The 20,393-nt window shown below is 42.1% G+C and overlaps 1 protein-coding gene across 1 annotated transcript in view; it reads left to right on the top strand.

Annotated features, from left to right (window-relative positions):
* The window catches only part of LOC311248455 (rap guanine nucleotide exchange factor 4-like), a gene marked incomplete at both ends in the record, with an annotated part of 251,337 nt that overhangs the window by 78,848 nt on the left and 152,096 nt on the right, over window positions 1-20,393 (top strand). The window contains one exon of the mRNA XM_084339331.1: window positions 11,219-11,325. Within this exon, the coding sequence (XP_084195457.1) occupies window positions 11,219-11,325 (107 nt within the window). The remainder of the gene's footprint in view (window positions 1-11,218; window positions 11,326-20,393) is intronic.

The following is a 20,393-nucleotide window of genomic DNA, read 5'->3' as shown; positions in this document are numbered from 1 at the left end:
GAGCCAAAAATCTAAAACGGTCGGTCGGTCTGAGCCACCCCCCCCAACCGGTTAACCCTTTTCACTGCGACAATACACCGAAGGTTAACCCTTTCACGACCGTCGGTTGTGTGATAGTAAAGGGTTAACCCTCCGTCGTGTGGCAGTGAAAGGGTTAACAGTTATACAGTAAAGTACTGCACCTTTATTTTTTACAAGCAAGAACAAGAGCTAAGAATAAATGTAAAGTGCACACTAAAATAATTAAAACAAATAAACAACTTAGCTAACACACAATAATAATAATAATAATAATAATAATAATAATAATAATAATAATAATAATAATAATAATAATAATAATAATAATAATAATAATAATAATAATAATAATCATAATTGTCATGTACGAAGGTCTAATAATAACAACTGGAGGGCGGCACATGAGCAAAAGCAGCCTCTCACAGTAAATACGTTCAAATCAAGGTCCCAGGTGTAGGTAAAAGAAGACACAACACAAGACGTTTTCCAAATAGTAAAGTATATATTTATGGTGGTAGGAATTCAAACCTCCACCATAAGGCAAAAAGGGGAAAAAGTAGGGGAGGACAAACAATACACACAGGTACTCAAACAAACACTTAGTAGTCACAATACAACCTCGTGCCCAACATAGGACACCACAGCTATGGGGTTTAACCCACACTCCATGTGACAAATGGCACCCAGCCACACAGTGTTGCTTTAGGCAACAGATAGGCGAGACGGCAGCCTCCTCACTCCACCATAAGGCAGTGACTTCCAGCAATGAGGGCACTGCAAAATGACACCATGACGCGCCTCGACGTGTGTGTGCTGTCAGCTACTTGTGCACCCGTCCCTCTTGATGTGATTGCCATCAGCTGTCCCTCATTAGGCAATCAGCACCCTTCAGTATAGGGACGGGCAGCACCTGACAGGAAGAGAAGAAGAGATATCATTAGCTCTCATGTTCACACACACACACACACACATACAAACGATACTAATCTGATGTTCACATGGTCTTCCAAATACAGTAATAATGATAATGACCAACCCACGTACGTCACACCTCCCCCCATAAGAGCGAACCCGCAGGGTTAGCAAAACATTATCACTTATTATCAACCAACATCCGATTAGTATCAACAGAACAAAAATAAATAGAAATCACACTCCATATAGGCCACATGCCCCTATGTTGGGCCCACACGGTCAACCACCACCTCACCCAATACCAGATGCATCAGCCGCCGGACGTGGCTGGCACATTCCTCATACCGAGGCCATGACGGTATACTGTAGTCAACCATACGCGAATTGCTCAATGGTGTTCGCACTCCCAACATCAACCCTGTGCGTCCTGTAAGGCACATTAGAACACAACACAGCATGTGAAACAACAGTCCTGTCACATCTCAACTCCGACGAGACGCGGGCAGGACTTTTCCTTAGCCTATTCACATGACACCAGCGTGTCCTCCTCCGCCGCCCGAGCGTATGCAACATATACTTAGTGGCAGAGACCTTTCCCCTTACCACATAAGGTCCTGAGAACCGGGCAGTGAGCACCGTACTAGGCGTGGGCAGCACAATCAACACCTCATCCCCCGCCTCAAAATGCTGCGTCACCGCCAACTTGCAAAACTCACCACAGACCGAGTCACCCAACGCTAGACCTTGGTCTCGCTTCCGCTCCTGTGCACTAGGGACAGCACAAATAGAAGGGACATTGGGGTGATTATTAATCAATGCATCACACAATAAGTTCGTAAATGGAGCGTCTCCAACCTCCAACACAGGGACGACCTTACCCCCAGCGATATCATTCCCCATGACGAAATCCACACCCTTTACGGGAAAACATGGGCGAACCGCGATCGGAAAACAACCTGTGATCAGTGCAGACTGTACATGCACCTTATGCAACGGCACGAGCACACACCCCATGCCAATACCTCTCACCAATCCGCTCGACCGACAGGAGTCCACATCCAATGGTAATACATCAGCCAGGATGAACGATTGAGAGGCTCCTGTATCACGGAGTATTCTCACCCGTTGGTAGTCCCCAACTTTACCCGACAGGGACACACAACCATCAAACAAAAAGGGCTCAAAAGAGCTATGCTGGTCAGGACATGACACCGTACCAATCAACCCCACTCCTTTCGGTTCCTGGGCTGACTCCCTGGTCTCCTGTCGATCCCTTAGCGCATGACAGTCCTTCACAAAATGCCCTTCTTTTTTACAATAATGACACACTCGCTCGTCACCCAAGGCATTTCGAGACGGCGGTGAGCGAGGTCGGAATGGTCGCTCGTCACCTCCGCGATACGGCGGCCCCGACGGAGAAAACACGCCCCCTCCTACATACACACCATTTCGTACAGAAACATTTTTGTGGATCATTTCTAACTCGTCACACAAAACTGCAGCGTCCTGGAGGGTAGAAACCATTCGCTCCTCTAAATGTACTATCATGTGTTCGGGCACACATTTTTTAAATTGTTCAATGAGGATTAACTCACTCAAAGCCTCGACCCCATCCACCTTACATGCTTCACACCAACGAGTGAACATCGTCCGTTGTTCATGGGAAAATGCCACATGTGTTTGCGAGGGAGCTTTACTTAGTGCCCTAAACCGTTGCCGATACGCTTCTGGCACCAGTTCATATACACGCAAGACAGCACCCTTCACTTTCTCATATACCATGCTGTCCTCCTTCGATAATAACTGGCATGCGTCCTGAGCCCTACCCGTGAGCTTATATTGCAATAATAGTGCCCACTGGTCCTCCGGCCAACGCGAAGCCAACGCTATCCGCTCAAAATTAAAAAAAAAATGCTTCCACCTCAGACTCTCGAAAAACAGGAACCATAGTAATATGCTGCCCAACATTAAAAATGCCCTGGTAACCTTCAGATGAGGGAGAAGAAGAGCCACCACTCTCCAGTTCCATCCTCCTTATTGTAATCTGGAGCTCTCTATCCTTCTCCTTCCCCTCTTTTCTCTCCTCTCTGTCTCTCTCCTCTCTCTGTCTGCCTCTCTCCTCTCTGCTCTCCTCTTTCCTCTCCAATCTGTCTCGCTCCTCCCTTCTCTCCTCTCTGTCTCTCTCCTCTCTTCTCTCCTCTTTCCTCTCCAATATGTCTCTCTCCTCCTTTCTCTCTTCCCTGTCACGCATAGCAGCTCTCTCCTCTGAAACAGTGGCACGTCCTGAGTGTACAGAATTATCACTGTCAATCTCCTCAGCCTTGGCACTGCTACCCCTCCGTTCCTGTATAGCACCACCTGTTCCCTCACTGGACTCACCAGACGCCTCGTCATGCGTGACGTCCTCCGAGCCATTTCCCCCGGCTATGGGCGAACTTAATATCTCCCTATCAACCAACCCAGCGAGCACAAGTGCTTTCACCTCCTCTTTACTTTTTGAACTTTGGACCGTAATGCCATAATGCTTGGCGACCCCACACAATTCAGCTTTCGTGCAGTCATCAATCTGATCCCTCGTAGGATCCGCCACAAACAAGTCCAAAGTAAAAGCCACCCCAGCCATAGTCCCTACAGAATATGACTACACAAAGTAACACAATAATAATAAACGAATCACAGGTGACAAGAAAAGACCCCCTCACCTACTCCACAATATCCGTGCGTAACACCTTTAACCATTACATTCCGTAGTATACAATTCAACCACTCTGATCTACTGCCCACATCTACCATCTATGAAAACAATAAATGCTGGTCTAACCACCTCAACTAGGAGTCACCTGTGTCACTCTAGCCTATCCCAGCTAAACTACTCCACTAACTGGATGAAGGCTACACATATCTTCAGTCGCTTACCGATTTCATTGCGCGCTCCACCGGAATCACGACTCGTGCCCCCCACCCTCTAGCCAAGCAGGTGACCCCCCCTGTTACCTATGTGGCAGAAAAAACAGATTAGTTCAAGAGTATCACATACAACAATGGTTTACATCAATCAAAACTGTGTAGCACGGACAATGGAACCACACTAACTTACCAATTAGAAAATGCTATCTTATTACACCTGACATGCTTCAATCGACAAGTCCACATGTCACATAATAACAAGGAACTATACAATTGTGCAAACTAACGAGCCCCCATGTCATGTACGAAGGTCTAATAATAACAACTGGAGGGCGGCACATGAGCAAAAGCAGCCTCTCTCAGTAAATACGTTCAAATCAAGGTCCCAGGTGTAGGTAAAAGAAGACACAACACAAGACGTTTTCCAAATAGTAAAGTATATATTTATGGTGGTAGGAATTCAAACCTCCACCATAAGGCAAAAAGGGGAAAAAGTAGGGGAGGACAAACAATACACACAGGTACTCAAACAAACACTTAGTAGTCACAATACAACCTCGTGCCCAACAAAGGACACCACAGCTATGGGGTTTAACCCACACTCCATGTGACAAATGGCACCCAGCCACACAGTGTTGCTTTAGGCAACAGATAGGCGAGACGGCAGCCTCCTCACTCCACCATAAGGCAGTGACTTCCAGCAATGAGGGCACTGCAAAATGACACCATGACGCGCCTCGACGTGTGTGTGCTGTCAGCTACTTGTGCACCCGTCCCTCTTGATGTGATTGCCATCAGCTGTCCCTCATTAGGCAATCAGCACCCTTCAGTATAGGGACGGGCAGCACCTGACAGGAAGAGAAGAAGAGATATCATTAGCTCTCATGTTCACACACACACACACATAGAAACGATACTAATCTGATGTTCACATGGTCTTCCAAATACAGTAATAATGATAATGACCAACCCACGTACGTCACAATAATAATAATAATAATAACAAACAATAAAATAACGTGCAAATTTGCTTTAAAAGAAAATTATGTATTGTAAAATATGTTACACATATATAATCACAATATAATATGCTAAATAAACAAACAAATAAATAAAAATTACAAATTCACTTTGTCTAAAGAACTATTTACATTCCACTCCCTATCATCACACTTCAAGGTTAGCCTGTAGCTCCTACTGGTTTCCATTTACTACTACTCCTACTGGCCTTCCTCGCTGCAAAGTCATCAATCACATCACATTTTCCAACTCCTGATTGCCCTCCATGGTTTAAGGTGTGTACAAGTGCCTCTGCTTGCTTCATCAGCTCTTGGTGTGGCAGGTCTTGGAAGTTGTACAAAATTGCATACTTTTCACCTTGGCACGTTTCTCGTCTTCTTCTTTTCTTCTCTTTTTAAACTGGATGGCCGGATGGCTTTTGCCTCTTCGTAGTTCTCTAACGTTAGTTAGAGTTCTGACTGTGAACACCTAAAGCTGAGGCTCAGACCGACCGACCGTTTTAGATTTTTGGCTCATTTTCCCTTATGTTAGAATTTTTTTTATGTAAAAATAATGGTTGCAGATATAGAGGGGGGCGCCAAAACTGCGCAGAGAAATCTTTTTTATAAAAAAAATAATTTGTATTACTTTTTTTGGTGCCCCCCTCTGGGTGGCGCTCTAGGCGACCGCCTATATCGCCTGTAGGAAGGTCCGCCCCACTGTGGAACAGCATCCCCACCTCCATTAGGCTTGCCCCCTCGATAGATGCCTTCAAGTCTATAGGCTCAAAAGTTAAAACCCACTTCTATTAGCTTTTCCCGTTCACTGACTCATACCCTGTTTTCCTGTGTGTTTGCCTGTGTGTCCTCCCATAACACAGAGTTGTGATTGTTGTCTAAATGTATCTATGTATATTTATCTATGTATCTACCCTCTGTACAGCACACATGTGTCATGTTAAATGTGCTAGATAAATAAATCTGATTGATTGATTGATTGATTGATTGATTGATTGATTGATAGTATAGTTACATAATAGCATAACTGTATATCGTATAGCATATTGTATAGTAGTGTATATAGGACTCTTTACCTTTTCATTCGTGAGCTTAGCATTGTATAGTATTTTATCTATACCTTTTATCATGTCTATCTATTATCTATTGATTCTATTCTATTTTATTCTATTATTATTTGTATTTCTTTGCACAATCAAGGCGGGCATGGCCACCTTCATTTCACTACATGTCTCGTGTCTGTATGTGACGAATAAATCTCTTGAATCTTGAAAAGTGTCAGAGTTATATGGGTTGACTATAGTATGAGGTAGGTAGTTATGATTATTATGATGACTATGATTACAGCGTAGGGCTGTTGTAGACAGTGAAAGCAGTAAGTAGGTTTGAATTGAATTTAGTCAACAAGTCCAAATTTACCCCAAATCCAAGAGGGGCTTGTAACCCCAACCTCCTGCAAAGCCTCACCTTCCCTCCTCTTTCTACCTTTTTACCCTATACCCTCCAATCTCCCCCAGTCCCATTCAATCTTGCTTGCTGCAGCTCAAATGTATCCCCTTGCCCCACTTAGCCTTTTATGTCTCTGGCTGTGTTTTGTGTATTTGTATGTTTGTTTTTGTTTTGCTGCCATTTTTGGCCAGGTCTTGCTCGAAAAAGAGATCATTGATCTCAAGTGACTACCTGGTAAAATAAAGGTAAAATTAAAAATTAAAAAACATGTAAATGAGAGGGAGGCCTGTACGGGTGAGAATCTTACTGACGGTGACAAAAGGTCAAGTGATGCTTGTAGGAGTGAGGAACGACTCGGTTGACTGGGCACATGCTTCTGTGCTCATCGGAACGTATCTCGCCCAATCGCAACGTGAGGTCTGAACTATACCTCACTGCCATACCATAATAAAAATGTGATTCACTAGTTTCAATAGTAACACAATATGGACCTCATTAATGGAAAAGATCCAACACCATAAAACCCAAATAAACGCAGCCGAGCAAGACTTCACGTTGCCACGCGGATCTCTCAGTCGGGCAGATAAAAAAAAACAGAGCTCCTTTTTTACTCCTCATGACCTCTGAGCTAACGACATCCTTTCTGGTTTAACCCCACTCCTCCAGGAGTGTCTGGAAGCGACGTGCGGAGCACGGAGTTTGTTTTTTAAAGTCGTTTCCGTCTCTAATATTTTCCTGTCGTTTCCCGCCTTTTTTAATAACCCCCGCGGTCGCTTCCTCGCGGGCCGGACTGATGACACGACGCCGGCGCTCTGTTGATTTATTATTACACTCGCTGCTGCTCCTGCTTTGTTCCTTCGGAGGGAAAACACGCTTTCTATAAATACCGGGCGACACAAAAACAGCCATTTATAACCTTTCGAGCACGACCCACCCGTGACCTTTGTGTGGTTATCTTCTTCACGCTGTTCGGTAGATATTTGTTTGGAAAAATCTGATGTCATGTCATGTGTGTGTGAGAAAAAAAAATTGCCACGGCATCAGTAGTTTCTCTCGTTACATAATTCTGAGATAATAACCTGGCCGGTGGTTCAGCCTCATAATAACTCAAATAATAACTTTGACCAGGCCTGCGTGGACGCAGATAGAATGGGCTACTTGACTGATAAATAAATGATGAGGATTTAAAGCCTATACACATAAATGTATGTTATTTATGTTTACTGCTCAGCTGTGAGTTACACAACTCACCGGCCCGTGAGGAATGCATAAATGTCACAGGCACACACACACACACACACACACACACACACACACACACACACACACACACACACACACACACACACACACGTACACACGTACACACACACGTGCACACACACACGGGCACACACACACACACACGTGCACACACACACACACACGCACACACGTGCACACACACACACACGTGCACACACACACACGTGCACACACGCACACACACACACGCACACACACACACACACACACACACACATGGTCATGGTCATGCTCTGGGCCGCGTCTATATTAATCCCAGCCGAAGAGTACAAGAGCGCTTCCGCATTTTGCCCTGATTGCCCCCCGGTAACGCCCTCCAAATGCGCATTTTCTTTTTCCCCGCTCAGACGCCGAAATGGAATACATGTATATTATCGCGACGCGGACCAGATTCACTCGCAACGCCATAACGTTATTTCCCTGTACATTGCAACGTTAACACAACGCAGCTGTCAACTGTACTTTACATATTATCCAAACGAGGACCACATAACGCCATAACATGCCATAACGTTATTTCCCTGTACATTGTAACGTTAACACAACGCAGCTGTCAACTGTACTTTACATATTATCCAAACGAGGACCACATAACGCCATAACGTTATTTCGCTGTACATTGTAACATTACATATTATCCAAACGAGGACCACATAACGCCATAACGTTATTTTGCTGTACATTAACACAACGCAGCTGTCAACTGTACTTTCATAACGCCATAACGTTATTTCGCTGTACATTAACACAACGCAGCTGTCAAATGTACTTTCATAACGCCATAACGTTATTTCGCTGTACATTAACACAACGCAGCTGTCAACTGTACTTTGTAACGTTATGTTATTTCGGGCATTCATAACGTTATTTCGCGCGACTGTACATTGTAGCCCAGCTGTCAACTGTACATTGTAACATGCAACTGTACTTAGTTTATTAACAGATTGCAGAATGGGTACAGTACAGTACAGCTCAAAACATACAATTACCAAAGTAAACAAACCCTGGTCACACAATACAGCAATTACAATTAAAACTCATAGTTACATGTTGTCTAGTCCAGGGACGTGCACAGGACTTTAGAAAGGCAGGTGCCGAAAAAGGAGAAAAGGGCATCAATTATTAAATGCAATGCGAGCGCGCACAGTGCGCGAGCGCGATTTTTTAGGTTAATACAAGTCTATGGTACATTCAGTTTCACCGATAGATGTCACCAAAACTACATAGTGTCCCTTTAATAACACAATATGCGCTCCAGACTAACAGCTGCAGGCGCTGTGTTGAGAGAGAGAGAGAGAGAGAGAGAGAGAGAGAGAGAGAGAGAGAGAGAGAGAGAGAGAGAGAGAGAGAGAGAGAGAGAGAGAGAGAGAGAGAGAGAGAGAGAGAGAGAGAGAGAGAGAGACCGCATTAACTCACTTGTTAGTTGAAACGTGGTCCAGGTCAGGAGGGCTTGATGAAGTATTATGTCCACTGTCCCACAATCACAGACTGTTGTCTTGATGTATATCCACTGTCCAGACTGCATCCAGCCAAATAGCTTATTGTTAGCAGTTAGCACAACACAAGTACTGATGAGCTGTGTCTACTGTCTGTCTTTGCCCATTTCCACGTCGAACAGCCTGCAAACTACCTGGCGTTCTATCGCCATGCTCTAAGACAAACTCTAACCTTAACCAACTTTGAAAGAGTGCCTAAGCTTAACCGTAGAAAGAACTTGCCGTCACGCTCTAAGACAAACTCTAACCTGAACCTACTTCGAAGAGTGGCTAGGCTAACCAGTGTAGAAACTATCGTCGGCCGATCAGAGAGCGTCTGCCAGAAATGCGGCTACGGAAAGTATACATGCGTCTGGCAGCGCGCGTAAATAATAGGTCCTTCCAGTTCCAGGAGAGGGGTAGGGGCATTTATCTCTCTTTATTTACCTAATATTTAGATTCTATCATGACATCTTTCATTTGGAAGGGCAGGGCAGTCTATCTATATGTGCAACAGTAAAAAAATAAATAAAAAAGGGACATAAAAAGGGCGCTTTCTAATGAAAAATGAAAAAGGCAGGTGCCCGGGCACCCCTTGACGTCTATGTGTGCACGTGCCTGGTCTAGTCAATGTAGTCCTTGTATCAAGAAGTCAATCAACCAGTCTCCTTACCAGGGTTTGTTTACTTTGGTAATTGTATGTTTTGAGCTGTACTGTACTGTACCCATTCTGCAATCTGTTAATAAACTAAGTACAGTTGCACGTTACAATGTACAGTTGACAGCTGGGCTACAATGTACAGTCGCATGAAATAACATTATGAATGCCCGAAATAACATAACGTTACAAAGTACAGTTGACAGCTGCGTTGTGTTAATGTACAGCGAAATAACTTCATGGCGTTATGATCGCCTGCTGCGTCCATCGCGTATATATATATACCGTATTAGCGTTTTTAATATGGCTTCTGTGATTAATGTGATTGACCAGCGTTAATGTGATTGACCAGCGTTGCGACCAGCGTTGCTAATATGAACCAAAGGCTTTAATATGGCGCGTTCTGGCAACTGTGATTAACCGTGTTGAATGGGGGTCTGAACCAAGCGAGGACCTCATGCGCATGCGCGGCGAGCAACCGGGGCGAAGGAAAAGGAAATGCGCATTGCTTACCGGCGAATGGGGAAGAATGCGGAAGCGCTCTTGCACTCTTCGGCTGGGATTAATATAGACGCCTCTGGGCCATCCACACATACAATTCTTACACTGTGTTGATTTCCGCTTGATAATTATTTGAAATAAAACATTGATAAATCAAACCGTTACATTTCTGTTGCATTTCTCCCAAAACAAAAAAATATTATTTGAACAACCACCACGTTAAAATCCAATCCGCCACTGCCGAATTATAGGGGAAACTATACCAATCCATGTCATCATCACTGTGTTTTCATTTTATTGTAATTCATATATATTTTTTCTTCCACTTCCAGTCATTTTTCTTTTGTCATTTTGCATTTTAGAAGTCATTCGTTGCAAGCAGCCCGGCCAAACCCCGTCTTAAATCCGCTTCTCAGGTAGTAGACATACAATCACGTCGTCAGTATAGAGGCCAAAGCTTTGGCCTCGTCTTCCCGACGATAGGGTCGTTGCCCCACGGGACCTTGTTGTGTTTATGTTTATGTTTATTAAAGGATCCCCATTAAAGACACATGAAAGAGCCTCTAGTCTTCCTGGAGTTCTGCACAAAACAAATACAATACAAATGTACAACAAAAAATACGAATAAAAAATAAAAACAAAACACATAAATTAAAAATTAATACAAATATACAAATTCACATTATAAAATCGAACATTCCAGTAAAAAAAATATATATATATATATATAAAATACACAGATAACAGTTACATACTTGACATATTTGCAAGATATCTCTTAATATTTTTTTTTTTAAGTAATTTTATTATGTATTGTGGATGAGATGTTTTTCGGCAGAGCATTCCAGAGTGCTATTGACCTATATATGCCAGTGAGTTTGAGAAAATTACATTTTGGTGCTGTTTTTGTTCTGATGTTACCAGACTGATGTTCTGATGTTGAGACTTGTCTGTCCCTGATCACCTGGCAGGTTCCGTCGGAGAAGATCTTGCAGGCGGGGAAGGTCCTCCGCGACGCCATCTTGTCCCGGGCGCCTCACATGATCCGAGACAGGAAGTACCACCTGAAGACGTACAGGTGAGAGTCTAATCGCTGAGTGGGGGTCAACGTGTAGCTACATTAACAACACTTTCAGTGCCCAGCAGGGGGCGCTCATTTAGTGCTTGAATGCCCACCATCCACTCCAATGTTAACGTTAATGTAATATCGCCTAATCTATGTTTTAAATTATGGCTATGTGTCTAATCTGCCCGTCGCATTATCAATGACCCATTATTTCCAGTCAACATTGTCGAAGCGGATTGTTTTTTTATCGGTTCATTTCCGTTTTATAGCATTTTGAAAAGCCCTCGTTTTCACGGAAAAAAGAAGAGATTCCATGATAATCGCCATGTACTGGAATATTCTAGAACGTTGTCATTTTTCGGCCTATTTATTAATCGTTTTCAAATAAACGCTAGATTATCTATAGTATGTGTACGTGTGCACGCTGGTGCCGCGCTGTGAAAATTGATTCTCTCAGTTCCTGATCGCTCTTAGCCATATCACATTATAGGGGAAAAGCTTATATCTCCGTGAAAACGGGTCTGATTATCCTAAGACTGGTAAAATAGATTCCTTACCTGAGATCAGATGGTATCCAAATGGATTATTCCAATTCCTGATCGCCATTCCGAAAATCGATCCTTTTATTGATCCAATGCTACTGTACTGTAAAACACAGTAACCACGCCGTGCTGAGGGTCCAGCATGAAGCTGATCGGCCCCGATTACATGCGTGAGAAGTAAAATGTGGAGTCCGGGTTTTTTTTTCTCATGCTTTTTCATTGAGTCCAATCCAAAAGGGTGAATTACCATCTGGGAGACAATAGGGGCCGCTTTTTTCACATCTGAGCGCCTGGGGTGGCTGATTTACCAACGGTAGACTCTGTTGATGAAATATGAATTCAGATCGCTAATAAATAAAAAAAATCGGTTTGGGCATTTCAACACATCACTGTGACTTAGGGCTGTCCCCGACTAAGGATTTTGAAAGTCGACTAAATTGGCCGAAATTTGCAGATAGTCGACTGGTAGTTGACTACCGCCCTGAATGCAAAAAAAATTATAATAAATAAAGTATAAATAATATATATATATTTTTTATTTGGGCTGTGGGGGGTGCTTAATGTCTGAAGGAGTCGACTAAAGGCTTCTTGTCCTCTGCGAAAGCATGTAATTGGTCCACTGATGGATACATCTTGATATTTGTCTAGTCTAGTGTGTTAATTAGATGGGTGAAATCCTCTTTCAGTGCCTCTGTGCCTGTTTTCTTAGGCAGTTAGCCTCACTGGTATGCGCGCCATTAGTGTTAGCCATGCTTCTAGGCCTCTTTGCTTTTGGAAAGAATAATAATAAAAATAATAAAAAATATATATAAATATATATATATTTTTAATTAATTAATTAATACATTTTACTAAGAGGTTGGCAGTCGACTACGGCTCCTTTTGATCGATCGATTAGTCTACTAGTCGACTAATCGGGGTCAGCCGTACTGTGACTTATACACATCTGTAAGTCGTTACACTCTCAACGAGAAATTCATTGGCTTACACTCATTTACAAAGCCCCTTTGGTCTGACTCCTCCTTATTTCATACACCTGTTAAAATTGGAATTGAATAGGCATGGAATGAGCTGAAAGTTGAATCTGTGTGTAGGTGCAATAGAACTTCATCTTGAGGGTGTCAGTACCATTAGACTATATATAATAACGGTCAGTACTTCATCATTCTTTGAGATTCATAGAATGATAGTATTTGTACTCTAAGTACTTCTCCTACCTTTCACATTTTTTACTTACGCTCACAAACCCGGGTCAGGTAAGGGTTAACGGTCACAAACTGTGCAACCTGGGTCGGGTAAGGGTTAACGGTCACAAACTGTGCGACCTGGGATAGGTAAGGGTTAACGGTCACAAACTGTGCGACCTGGATCAGGTAAGGATTAACGGAACTCTTCGTATCCGGTCCACCAGATCTGTGAGGAGTGTGTTTAAGTAACGCACCAGGATTCAAGCCTATAGGTCCCTCTTATGTAATCATAATAATCATATTAATCATAACAAAATAAATTGTTTGGTTCCTGTTGGTTTTCAGTTAAGGCCATGGGTAGGTAGGGAATTTATTTTATTTTTTATTTAATTTTTTTCCACAGCGACTATGGATGGGGAATTTTTTTTATTTTATAAAAATGTTCACGACAACATGGATGCATGTACTCTGCCAGCATGTTTAATATCCATATACTATGTACAAAGGTAGTAGTGGCGACAGGGGCTCAGGAGGTAGAGCAGTCATCTGGCAATCCGAAGGTTCCCGGTTCGATTCCCGCTCCTCCCGGGCAGCGTGTCGATGTGTCCTTGAGCAAGACACTTAACCCCTAATTACTCCCGATGAGCAGGTTGGCACCTTGCATGGTTGCCTCTGCCGTCGGTGGGTGAATGTGTGAGTGAATGGGTAAAGATGTGAGTAACAAATTGTAAAGCGCTTTGGATAAAAGCGCTATATAAAAAAGCAGCCATTTACCATTTACCATTAGTATTAAAAATGCCACCCCCAAATACTACTCACTAAATATCCTGACGTTAGAGAGCTGTGCAAATATTGTGAAATACTTGCTTTTTATATATTCTCATTATTGACATGGACTGCACTATATATATTTTTTTCTTTTATTTTAATTTTTTAAACACATAAAATTAATTTGGGTCGCACATAAATCAGCAGGGTCAGCCGGCAACCGGAACCAAACTATTTATTTTGCATGGCCCAATCATAACTACCAACCTCATACTGTAGGGAGGTGTAGTCTGACGTTACTTTAGTTTCCCGCGCCGTCCACCCCTATAGGGATTTATCATTGGGAAAATGTATTATCGGCTATTGTAATAATCCTGCCTCATGAACATTGGCAAGCTTTCCATTTTTGCACAAAATGAGTTCCCTTCTATCACTAACATTATTGTTTAAGGATTTTTGGTTGAAATAAAATGATACGTAATTATTTTACGATTAATTAATAATAATAATAATAATAATTCATTTTATTTATATAGCGCTTCTCAATGACCCGAAGTCGCTGACAGTAGTTAGGAACATAATAAAAACAAAGAAACAAAACACAAAGAAACAAAAACAAAAGGAATATGAGACCATGGGGGGAACAGGGGAAGACAGAGCGACAGGAGACAGACCAATCGGGTTGGAGGGGGGGGGGGGGGGGGGGGGTTGAAGGCAAGGGAGAACAGGTGGGTTTTGAGGCGAGCTTTGAAGGTGGAGAGTGTAGGGGAGTCTCTGATGGACTGAGGGAGGGAGTTCCAGAGTCGGGGTGCAGTGTGTGAGAAGGCCCGATCACCAACGTTTTTGAGTTTGGATATCGGGACAGTGAGGGAGGCAGTGGAGGAGGACCGGAGGGAACGGGTTGGGCGGTAAGGGAAGAAGGAGATCAGTCAGGTAGGGGGGGGCATTCTGTGGAGGGCTTTGAAGGTGAGGAGTAGTGTTTTGAAGTTTATGCTGTGTTTGATCGGGAGCCAGTGGAGAGAGTGGAGGACAGGAGTGAAATTGCGAATTGTTTCATGTTGAGCTATAGATTGTGGATGAATACACACAGAAAGGTACACCATGCAAATGTTCATGCTTTATTTGTTTTAAACGAGACGATTTAGAAATGTGTCCATTTGGAAAATACATTGCAATTTCAAGCGAGGTGGACCGGCCAGAAACAACAATGACGTAAGCACTACACCTCCCTATCAGGGGCGGATTTAGGATTGTAGGAGATCCGGGGCTTAGCCCAGATAGGTGCCCTTTTTTTTTTTTTTTTTTTTTTTTCCATGCAAGGGGCATATTTTTTGTGCAATTTCCTGCAATATAGAGCCTTCAATCTTGACCAATAAAGCTGCTCTTTTCACTATAAAACTCAGTTAACCAGATTTATATATTGGGGGGGGGGATATATCATATTTTTCATATGTTCAAAAAGTGGTGGAGCAAGAGCATACCTTTGCTCCCCCAAGTTCAATAGTGGGAGAGCAGAGATGCTCCGAATGCTCTTATGGCCAGTATTGTAGTGCAGTGCAATAAAATAGTTAGTAAAATAGAATAAAATAATGCAATAGTACATTGCAATAAAATAGTTATCATCGTATTTTTTCGGGAGGCCGGTAAGGAGTGCATTACAGTAGTCGAGTTGGCTTGAGATAAAGGCATGGATCTGGTTTTCAGCGTCCTTTTGATTTATAAATGGCCGTACTTTAGCTATGTTTCTAAGGTGGAAGAATTCAGTTTTTGTCAACTTGTTGATTGTGATTTAAAGCTTAGGTCTGAGTCTACCATGACACCAAGACTTAACTCACTCAAATACAGTTAGCAGCTGGATAGACCACAGATGGAAATTAGCTTCTGCTAAATCTGGTGCAAACATATTTTCATGTAACAATGATGAATTGTCAATTTTTTATTTTTTTTATTTTATTTTTTAATAGATTCGGGGCTTTTCAGAAAACATTCGGGGCTTGAGCCCAAGTAGCCACCCCCTAGCCCCGCCCCTGCTCCCTATAGTCTACCCACATAACTCTGTATGATATAATGTACAATAGTACTATATAAACCGCACAACCGGTTCTTGTATAGCAAGATAGCATAAGGATATAATATAGTATATAGTAAAACTGTATATTGTATAGTAGTGTATATATGACCCAGTGCCTCATCTGTAGCTTAACACTGTATTGCACTATCGCAGGACCTTAGAATTGTCTTTTACCATGCATTTTAAACTTTATGTACATTATACCTGTTATGTCTTATTCTTATTACTTGTATTATTGTACAATCGCTGCGGGCATGACCACCCGCATTTCACTGTATGCCCTGTATGCCGTGACAAATAAAACTCTTGACTTGACTTGACTTGGCATATATTTACATTGTTACTCAGCTGATAGAGTTGTGCCCTTCCTACTTGTCGTACAGAACTTGTAAGTCGCTTTGGATAAAAGCGTCAGCTAAATGACTAAATGTAAATGTGAATGTACCGCAAATATATATCCATATCTGTCTGAATATACCGGCATATAATCCTTTTTAAATAATCCAATTCACTGCCTACACACAGACCACAGACACCCACACCTCTACAACCAGCTCTCTAAATTCACTTCACTAATCTGTCATTTACACATGTACTATTTATTTTTTTTGTATTTTATTTCTTTATTATTTTTTAAACAAACACATAAACAAACATGACAACACACGATAAGATATACAAGCATTAGTTGTCAGTGCACATCCAATGAAATCACATTTTAGTTAATTGTCTTATATAGGATATACCCTTAATACCTGTTATCTAAAAACCTACACACATATGCTCCAGCTCGTACCCCCTCCTTCCGGACCCCCCATTGGATAATCCATCCATTTTCCCTCGCTCCTAACCAGACATTACCATTATATGCTAGCTTTTATTTTCTCCACCACTTCTAACCACAATGTCATTTTGGATTCATTGAGACCCAAAATTCTTGCTGTAGATATTTCTTGATAGATCACATCGAGATATGTAATAATCCAAACCTTTCGGCAAATTTTTTCCGGTTGGAACCATCGTGATGCTATCAGCTTTTTAGCCACTGTAATACCCGATAAAACCAATCTCTTTAGCTGTGGATGTACTGCACACTCAAAAACATCATTCAGCAGTAGTACAGAGGGGTGTACAGATATATTCCAAGTTAAGAGATTTGATAGTTGCTGGGTCACCTCTTTCCAGAATATCTTAACTGGTGGGCAGTCCCAGTACATGTGCATAAATGTCCCCTCGTCCCCATTTGTACATAAGGAGCATTTGGAGTCTTGTATAAGACCCATTTTTTTCAGTCTTATAGGAGTCAAGTATGTCCTGTGAATATAGTTAAGATTGATTTGTTGATGGTCCGGGTTCCTTGATGTGAATCGAATATTTGCCCAGGCTTCTTGCCAATCACTTTCCAGGTCTGGTATATCCCTCCTCCAGACGGAGTCTAGGTGGAGGGTTTCATATGAGGACGTTAGTAATTGATGATAAAAATCTGAAACAAAACCTCTTGATGTCTCTCTTTCATAGAAGAATTTGTGGTATCTGTGGTGTACAATTGGTACATTTAATGGAACACCGTGAGCTTTCAAACATGCCAATAACTGTGCGTAAAAGTAATATGTGGACTTGGCAAGATTACATTTTTTGCGTATTTCATTGAAACTACAAAAACCCTGTTTATTGAAGACGTCTCCTAATGAGTGTATGCCTTGCTTTTCCCATCTAGGGAATCTTATAGGTTGTTTTTCTATCCAGAGTGCATTGTTATTGAATAAGGGAGTATGATTATGCCATTTATGTAGGGTAGAATATTGTGTTTCGCGCCATATCCGGATCACATGAGTGATTATGGGGCCAAATTTCCGTTCGCATTGCTTAATTGGTAATTTGGTGTATACTATGCCCTTCAGCTTATGTGGAGCTACTATATTTTCTTCAAAATTTCTCCAGGATACTAATGCTTGGGGATCAAACCATGTTGTTAGTGGTCTTAAAGTGTACGCCTTAAAGTAGTGGTAGAAATCTGGAAATGCCATACCTCCGTCTGCTTTGTTTCTCTGTGCGGTGGATCTTTTTATACGTGGTGGTTTGTTATTCCAAATAAATTTGTATGTGGAGGAGTGTAATTCTTTCCAGTAACCCTTTGGAGGGGGTAACGGTAGCATTGAGCTGAAGAAGTTGATTCTAGGTAGGACGTCCATCTTGATTATTGATATACGTGCCTGTAATGAGTTTTTAAGTTTCGTACACCTGACAAGGTCGTATTTGATTTTGTTTTGGATTTTTATGTAATTGTGCTTCACCGTTTGGCTTATGGTGGGGAATATCTCAACTCCCAAACATCTAAATTGTTTTACCATCTGTATCTCTTTTGGGAGGGTTATGTTTCTTTTTGCAGGGGCGTTAAGTGGGAGGAAGGCCGACTTCGGCCAATTTATCCTAAATCCCGATAGATCTCCAAAGTCCTCAATCAGCTTGAGAAGATGAGGCAATGCTGTGTTGGGGTTTTGCATGAACAGTATTACGTCGTCCGCATATAAACTAATTTTGTGTTGTGTGCCCTTGATTATGATTGGTTCTATGGATTGTGATTGTCTTATATATTGTGCTAAAGGCTCTAATGATAGATCGAATAGTCCGGGACTAAGAGGGCAACCCTGTCTGGCTGAGCGTGATACCGGAAAGATTTTGGAGATGATTGTACCTGTTGTAATCATGGCCGATGGGTCTTTGTATAATACTTTAATCATATCAATGAATCCTTTTCCTAACCCCATCCTTTCTAATACTGCCCATAGATACGACCATTCCAACCTGTCAAAAACGTTCATTGCATCCAGGGACAGTATCGCCTTAGGTGTGTTGTCTTCCTTGTTGGCATCTAGTACGTGTAGTAATCGTCTTATGTTATCGGTGATCAAGCGACCTCTTATGAAGCCAGTTTGGTCCGGGTGAATTAAAGATGTCATATGCTTTTGTAGTCTGATGGCTAATACCTTAGAGTACAGTTTGATATCGGTTCCGAGGAGGCTTAAAGGTCTATAACTATCACACTCGGTGGGGTCTTTGTCTTTTTTAAGGAGGACTGTTATGAGTGCAATATTGTCATTCTTATGGAAGTTCCCCTCCTTAACTGAGTATAAAATCATATTTAGTAATAAGGGTCCAATTATGTCCCAACAAGAGAGGTACATTTCTGGTGGGATACCGTCTCTTCCAGGAGCCCTACCACTTTGCATTTCAGATATGGCCTCCCTAAGTTCATCTAGTGTGATCGGTGTTTCTAACTGTTTAGCGTCATCCTCTGAGAGTTTAGGGAGAATAATTTGATTAAGATATGTGTCCATTTTGTTTTGATCGAAGGTCGTTTCTGATTTATATAAGTCGGAGTAGAATTCTTTGAATGTATCGTTTATTTTTTCAGGGTCTGTTTCAAGTACTTGTTGTGCTCTAATGGTAGTTATATCTGCAAATTTTGCATTAATTCTTAATCGCATGGCTAATAGGTGACTAGGTTTAGAACCTTGGGAGTACTGCTGTTGTCTTGTGCTACGTATTTGTATTTCCGATTGTTGTCTGTATATGGCATTGATCTCTTTTTTTAGTACCTTAACTTGATTTTCTAGTCGAGTTGAGTTGTTGTATTTTAAAGAATTAAATAACGTTGAGTAAAGCGTTTCCAGCTCAGCCAGTTTTGTGCATCGATTCTTGCGCATTTTGGAGGAAAAGCTATCAGTGAAATCTTTGATCATTCCCTTTACCGACATCCATATTATTCTCGGGTCTTGCACCGAGTTTGCATTCTCCTGTAGGAATACTATAAGAGCTTCTTTATAGTACATGTACTATTTATATATTTACTGCATTTACTGAGTCTCGAGTCCCCAGTGTTCGAGTCCGAGTCACCAAAGAAGAGCCAGAGTCGAGTCCCCATTACCCTAGTCCTGAGTCCGAGTCATCAAGGTTGAGTCCACTGGAGCGCAACAGTAAGAAGCATTTTGTATAAAAGTATTCTGTACTTCTGTATGACAACTATTAAAGAAACTTGAAACTTGAAACTTGAACTCCAGACAAAGAGCTGACATACAAATAAAAAAAGGTTCTACATTAAACATAAATGACACAGCGGTCACCGTTTCAAAGGGAGTTTATTTCCTTTGTGACACAATAGCCAAACAAATGCACTAGCCATCAATATCTTATGCCAAATGATTAGGGCCTATTACAAAATAATAATAACTGTATTTATCAATTAACAAGTCCGAGTCTGAATGCAGTCAATGCTCGAGTCCAAGTCCGAGTCATCAGTGCTCAAGTCCAAGTCGAGTCACGAGTCCTGAAAATCAGTCCTACAACATTGCTGTCCTGTGTCTCCTGCAGGGGGCAGTGCTGCGCGGGGACAGAGCTCATGTCTGTCCTGTGTCTCCTGCAGGGGGCAGCGCTGCGCGGGGACAGAGCTCATGTCTGTCCTGTGTCTCCTGCAGGGGGCAGTGCTGCATGGGGACAGAGCTCATGTCTGTC

The sequence above is a fragment of the Notolepis coatsorum genome (genome assembly GCF_963971535.1).
Source record: "Notolepis coatsorum genome assembly, contig: SCAFFOLD_184, whole genome shotgun sequence".
Taxonomy (NCBI): domain Eukaryota; kingdom Metazoa; phylum Chordata; class Actinopteri; order Aulopiformes; family Paralepididae; genus Notolepis; species Notolepis coatsorum.
The sequence above is the reverse complement of the archived record's forward strand: the minus strand, read 5'-3'. Positions and strand labels throughout refer to the sequence as shown.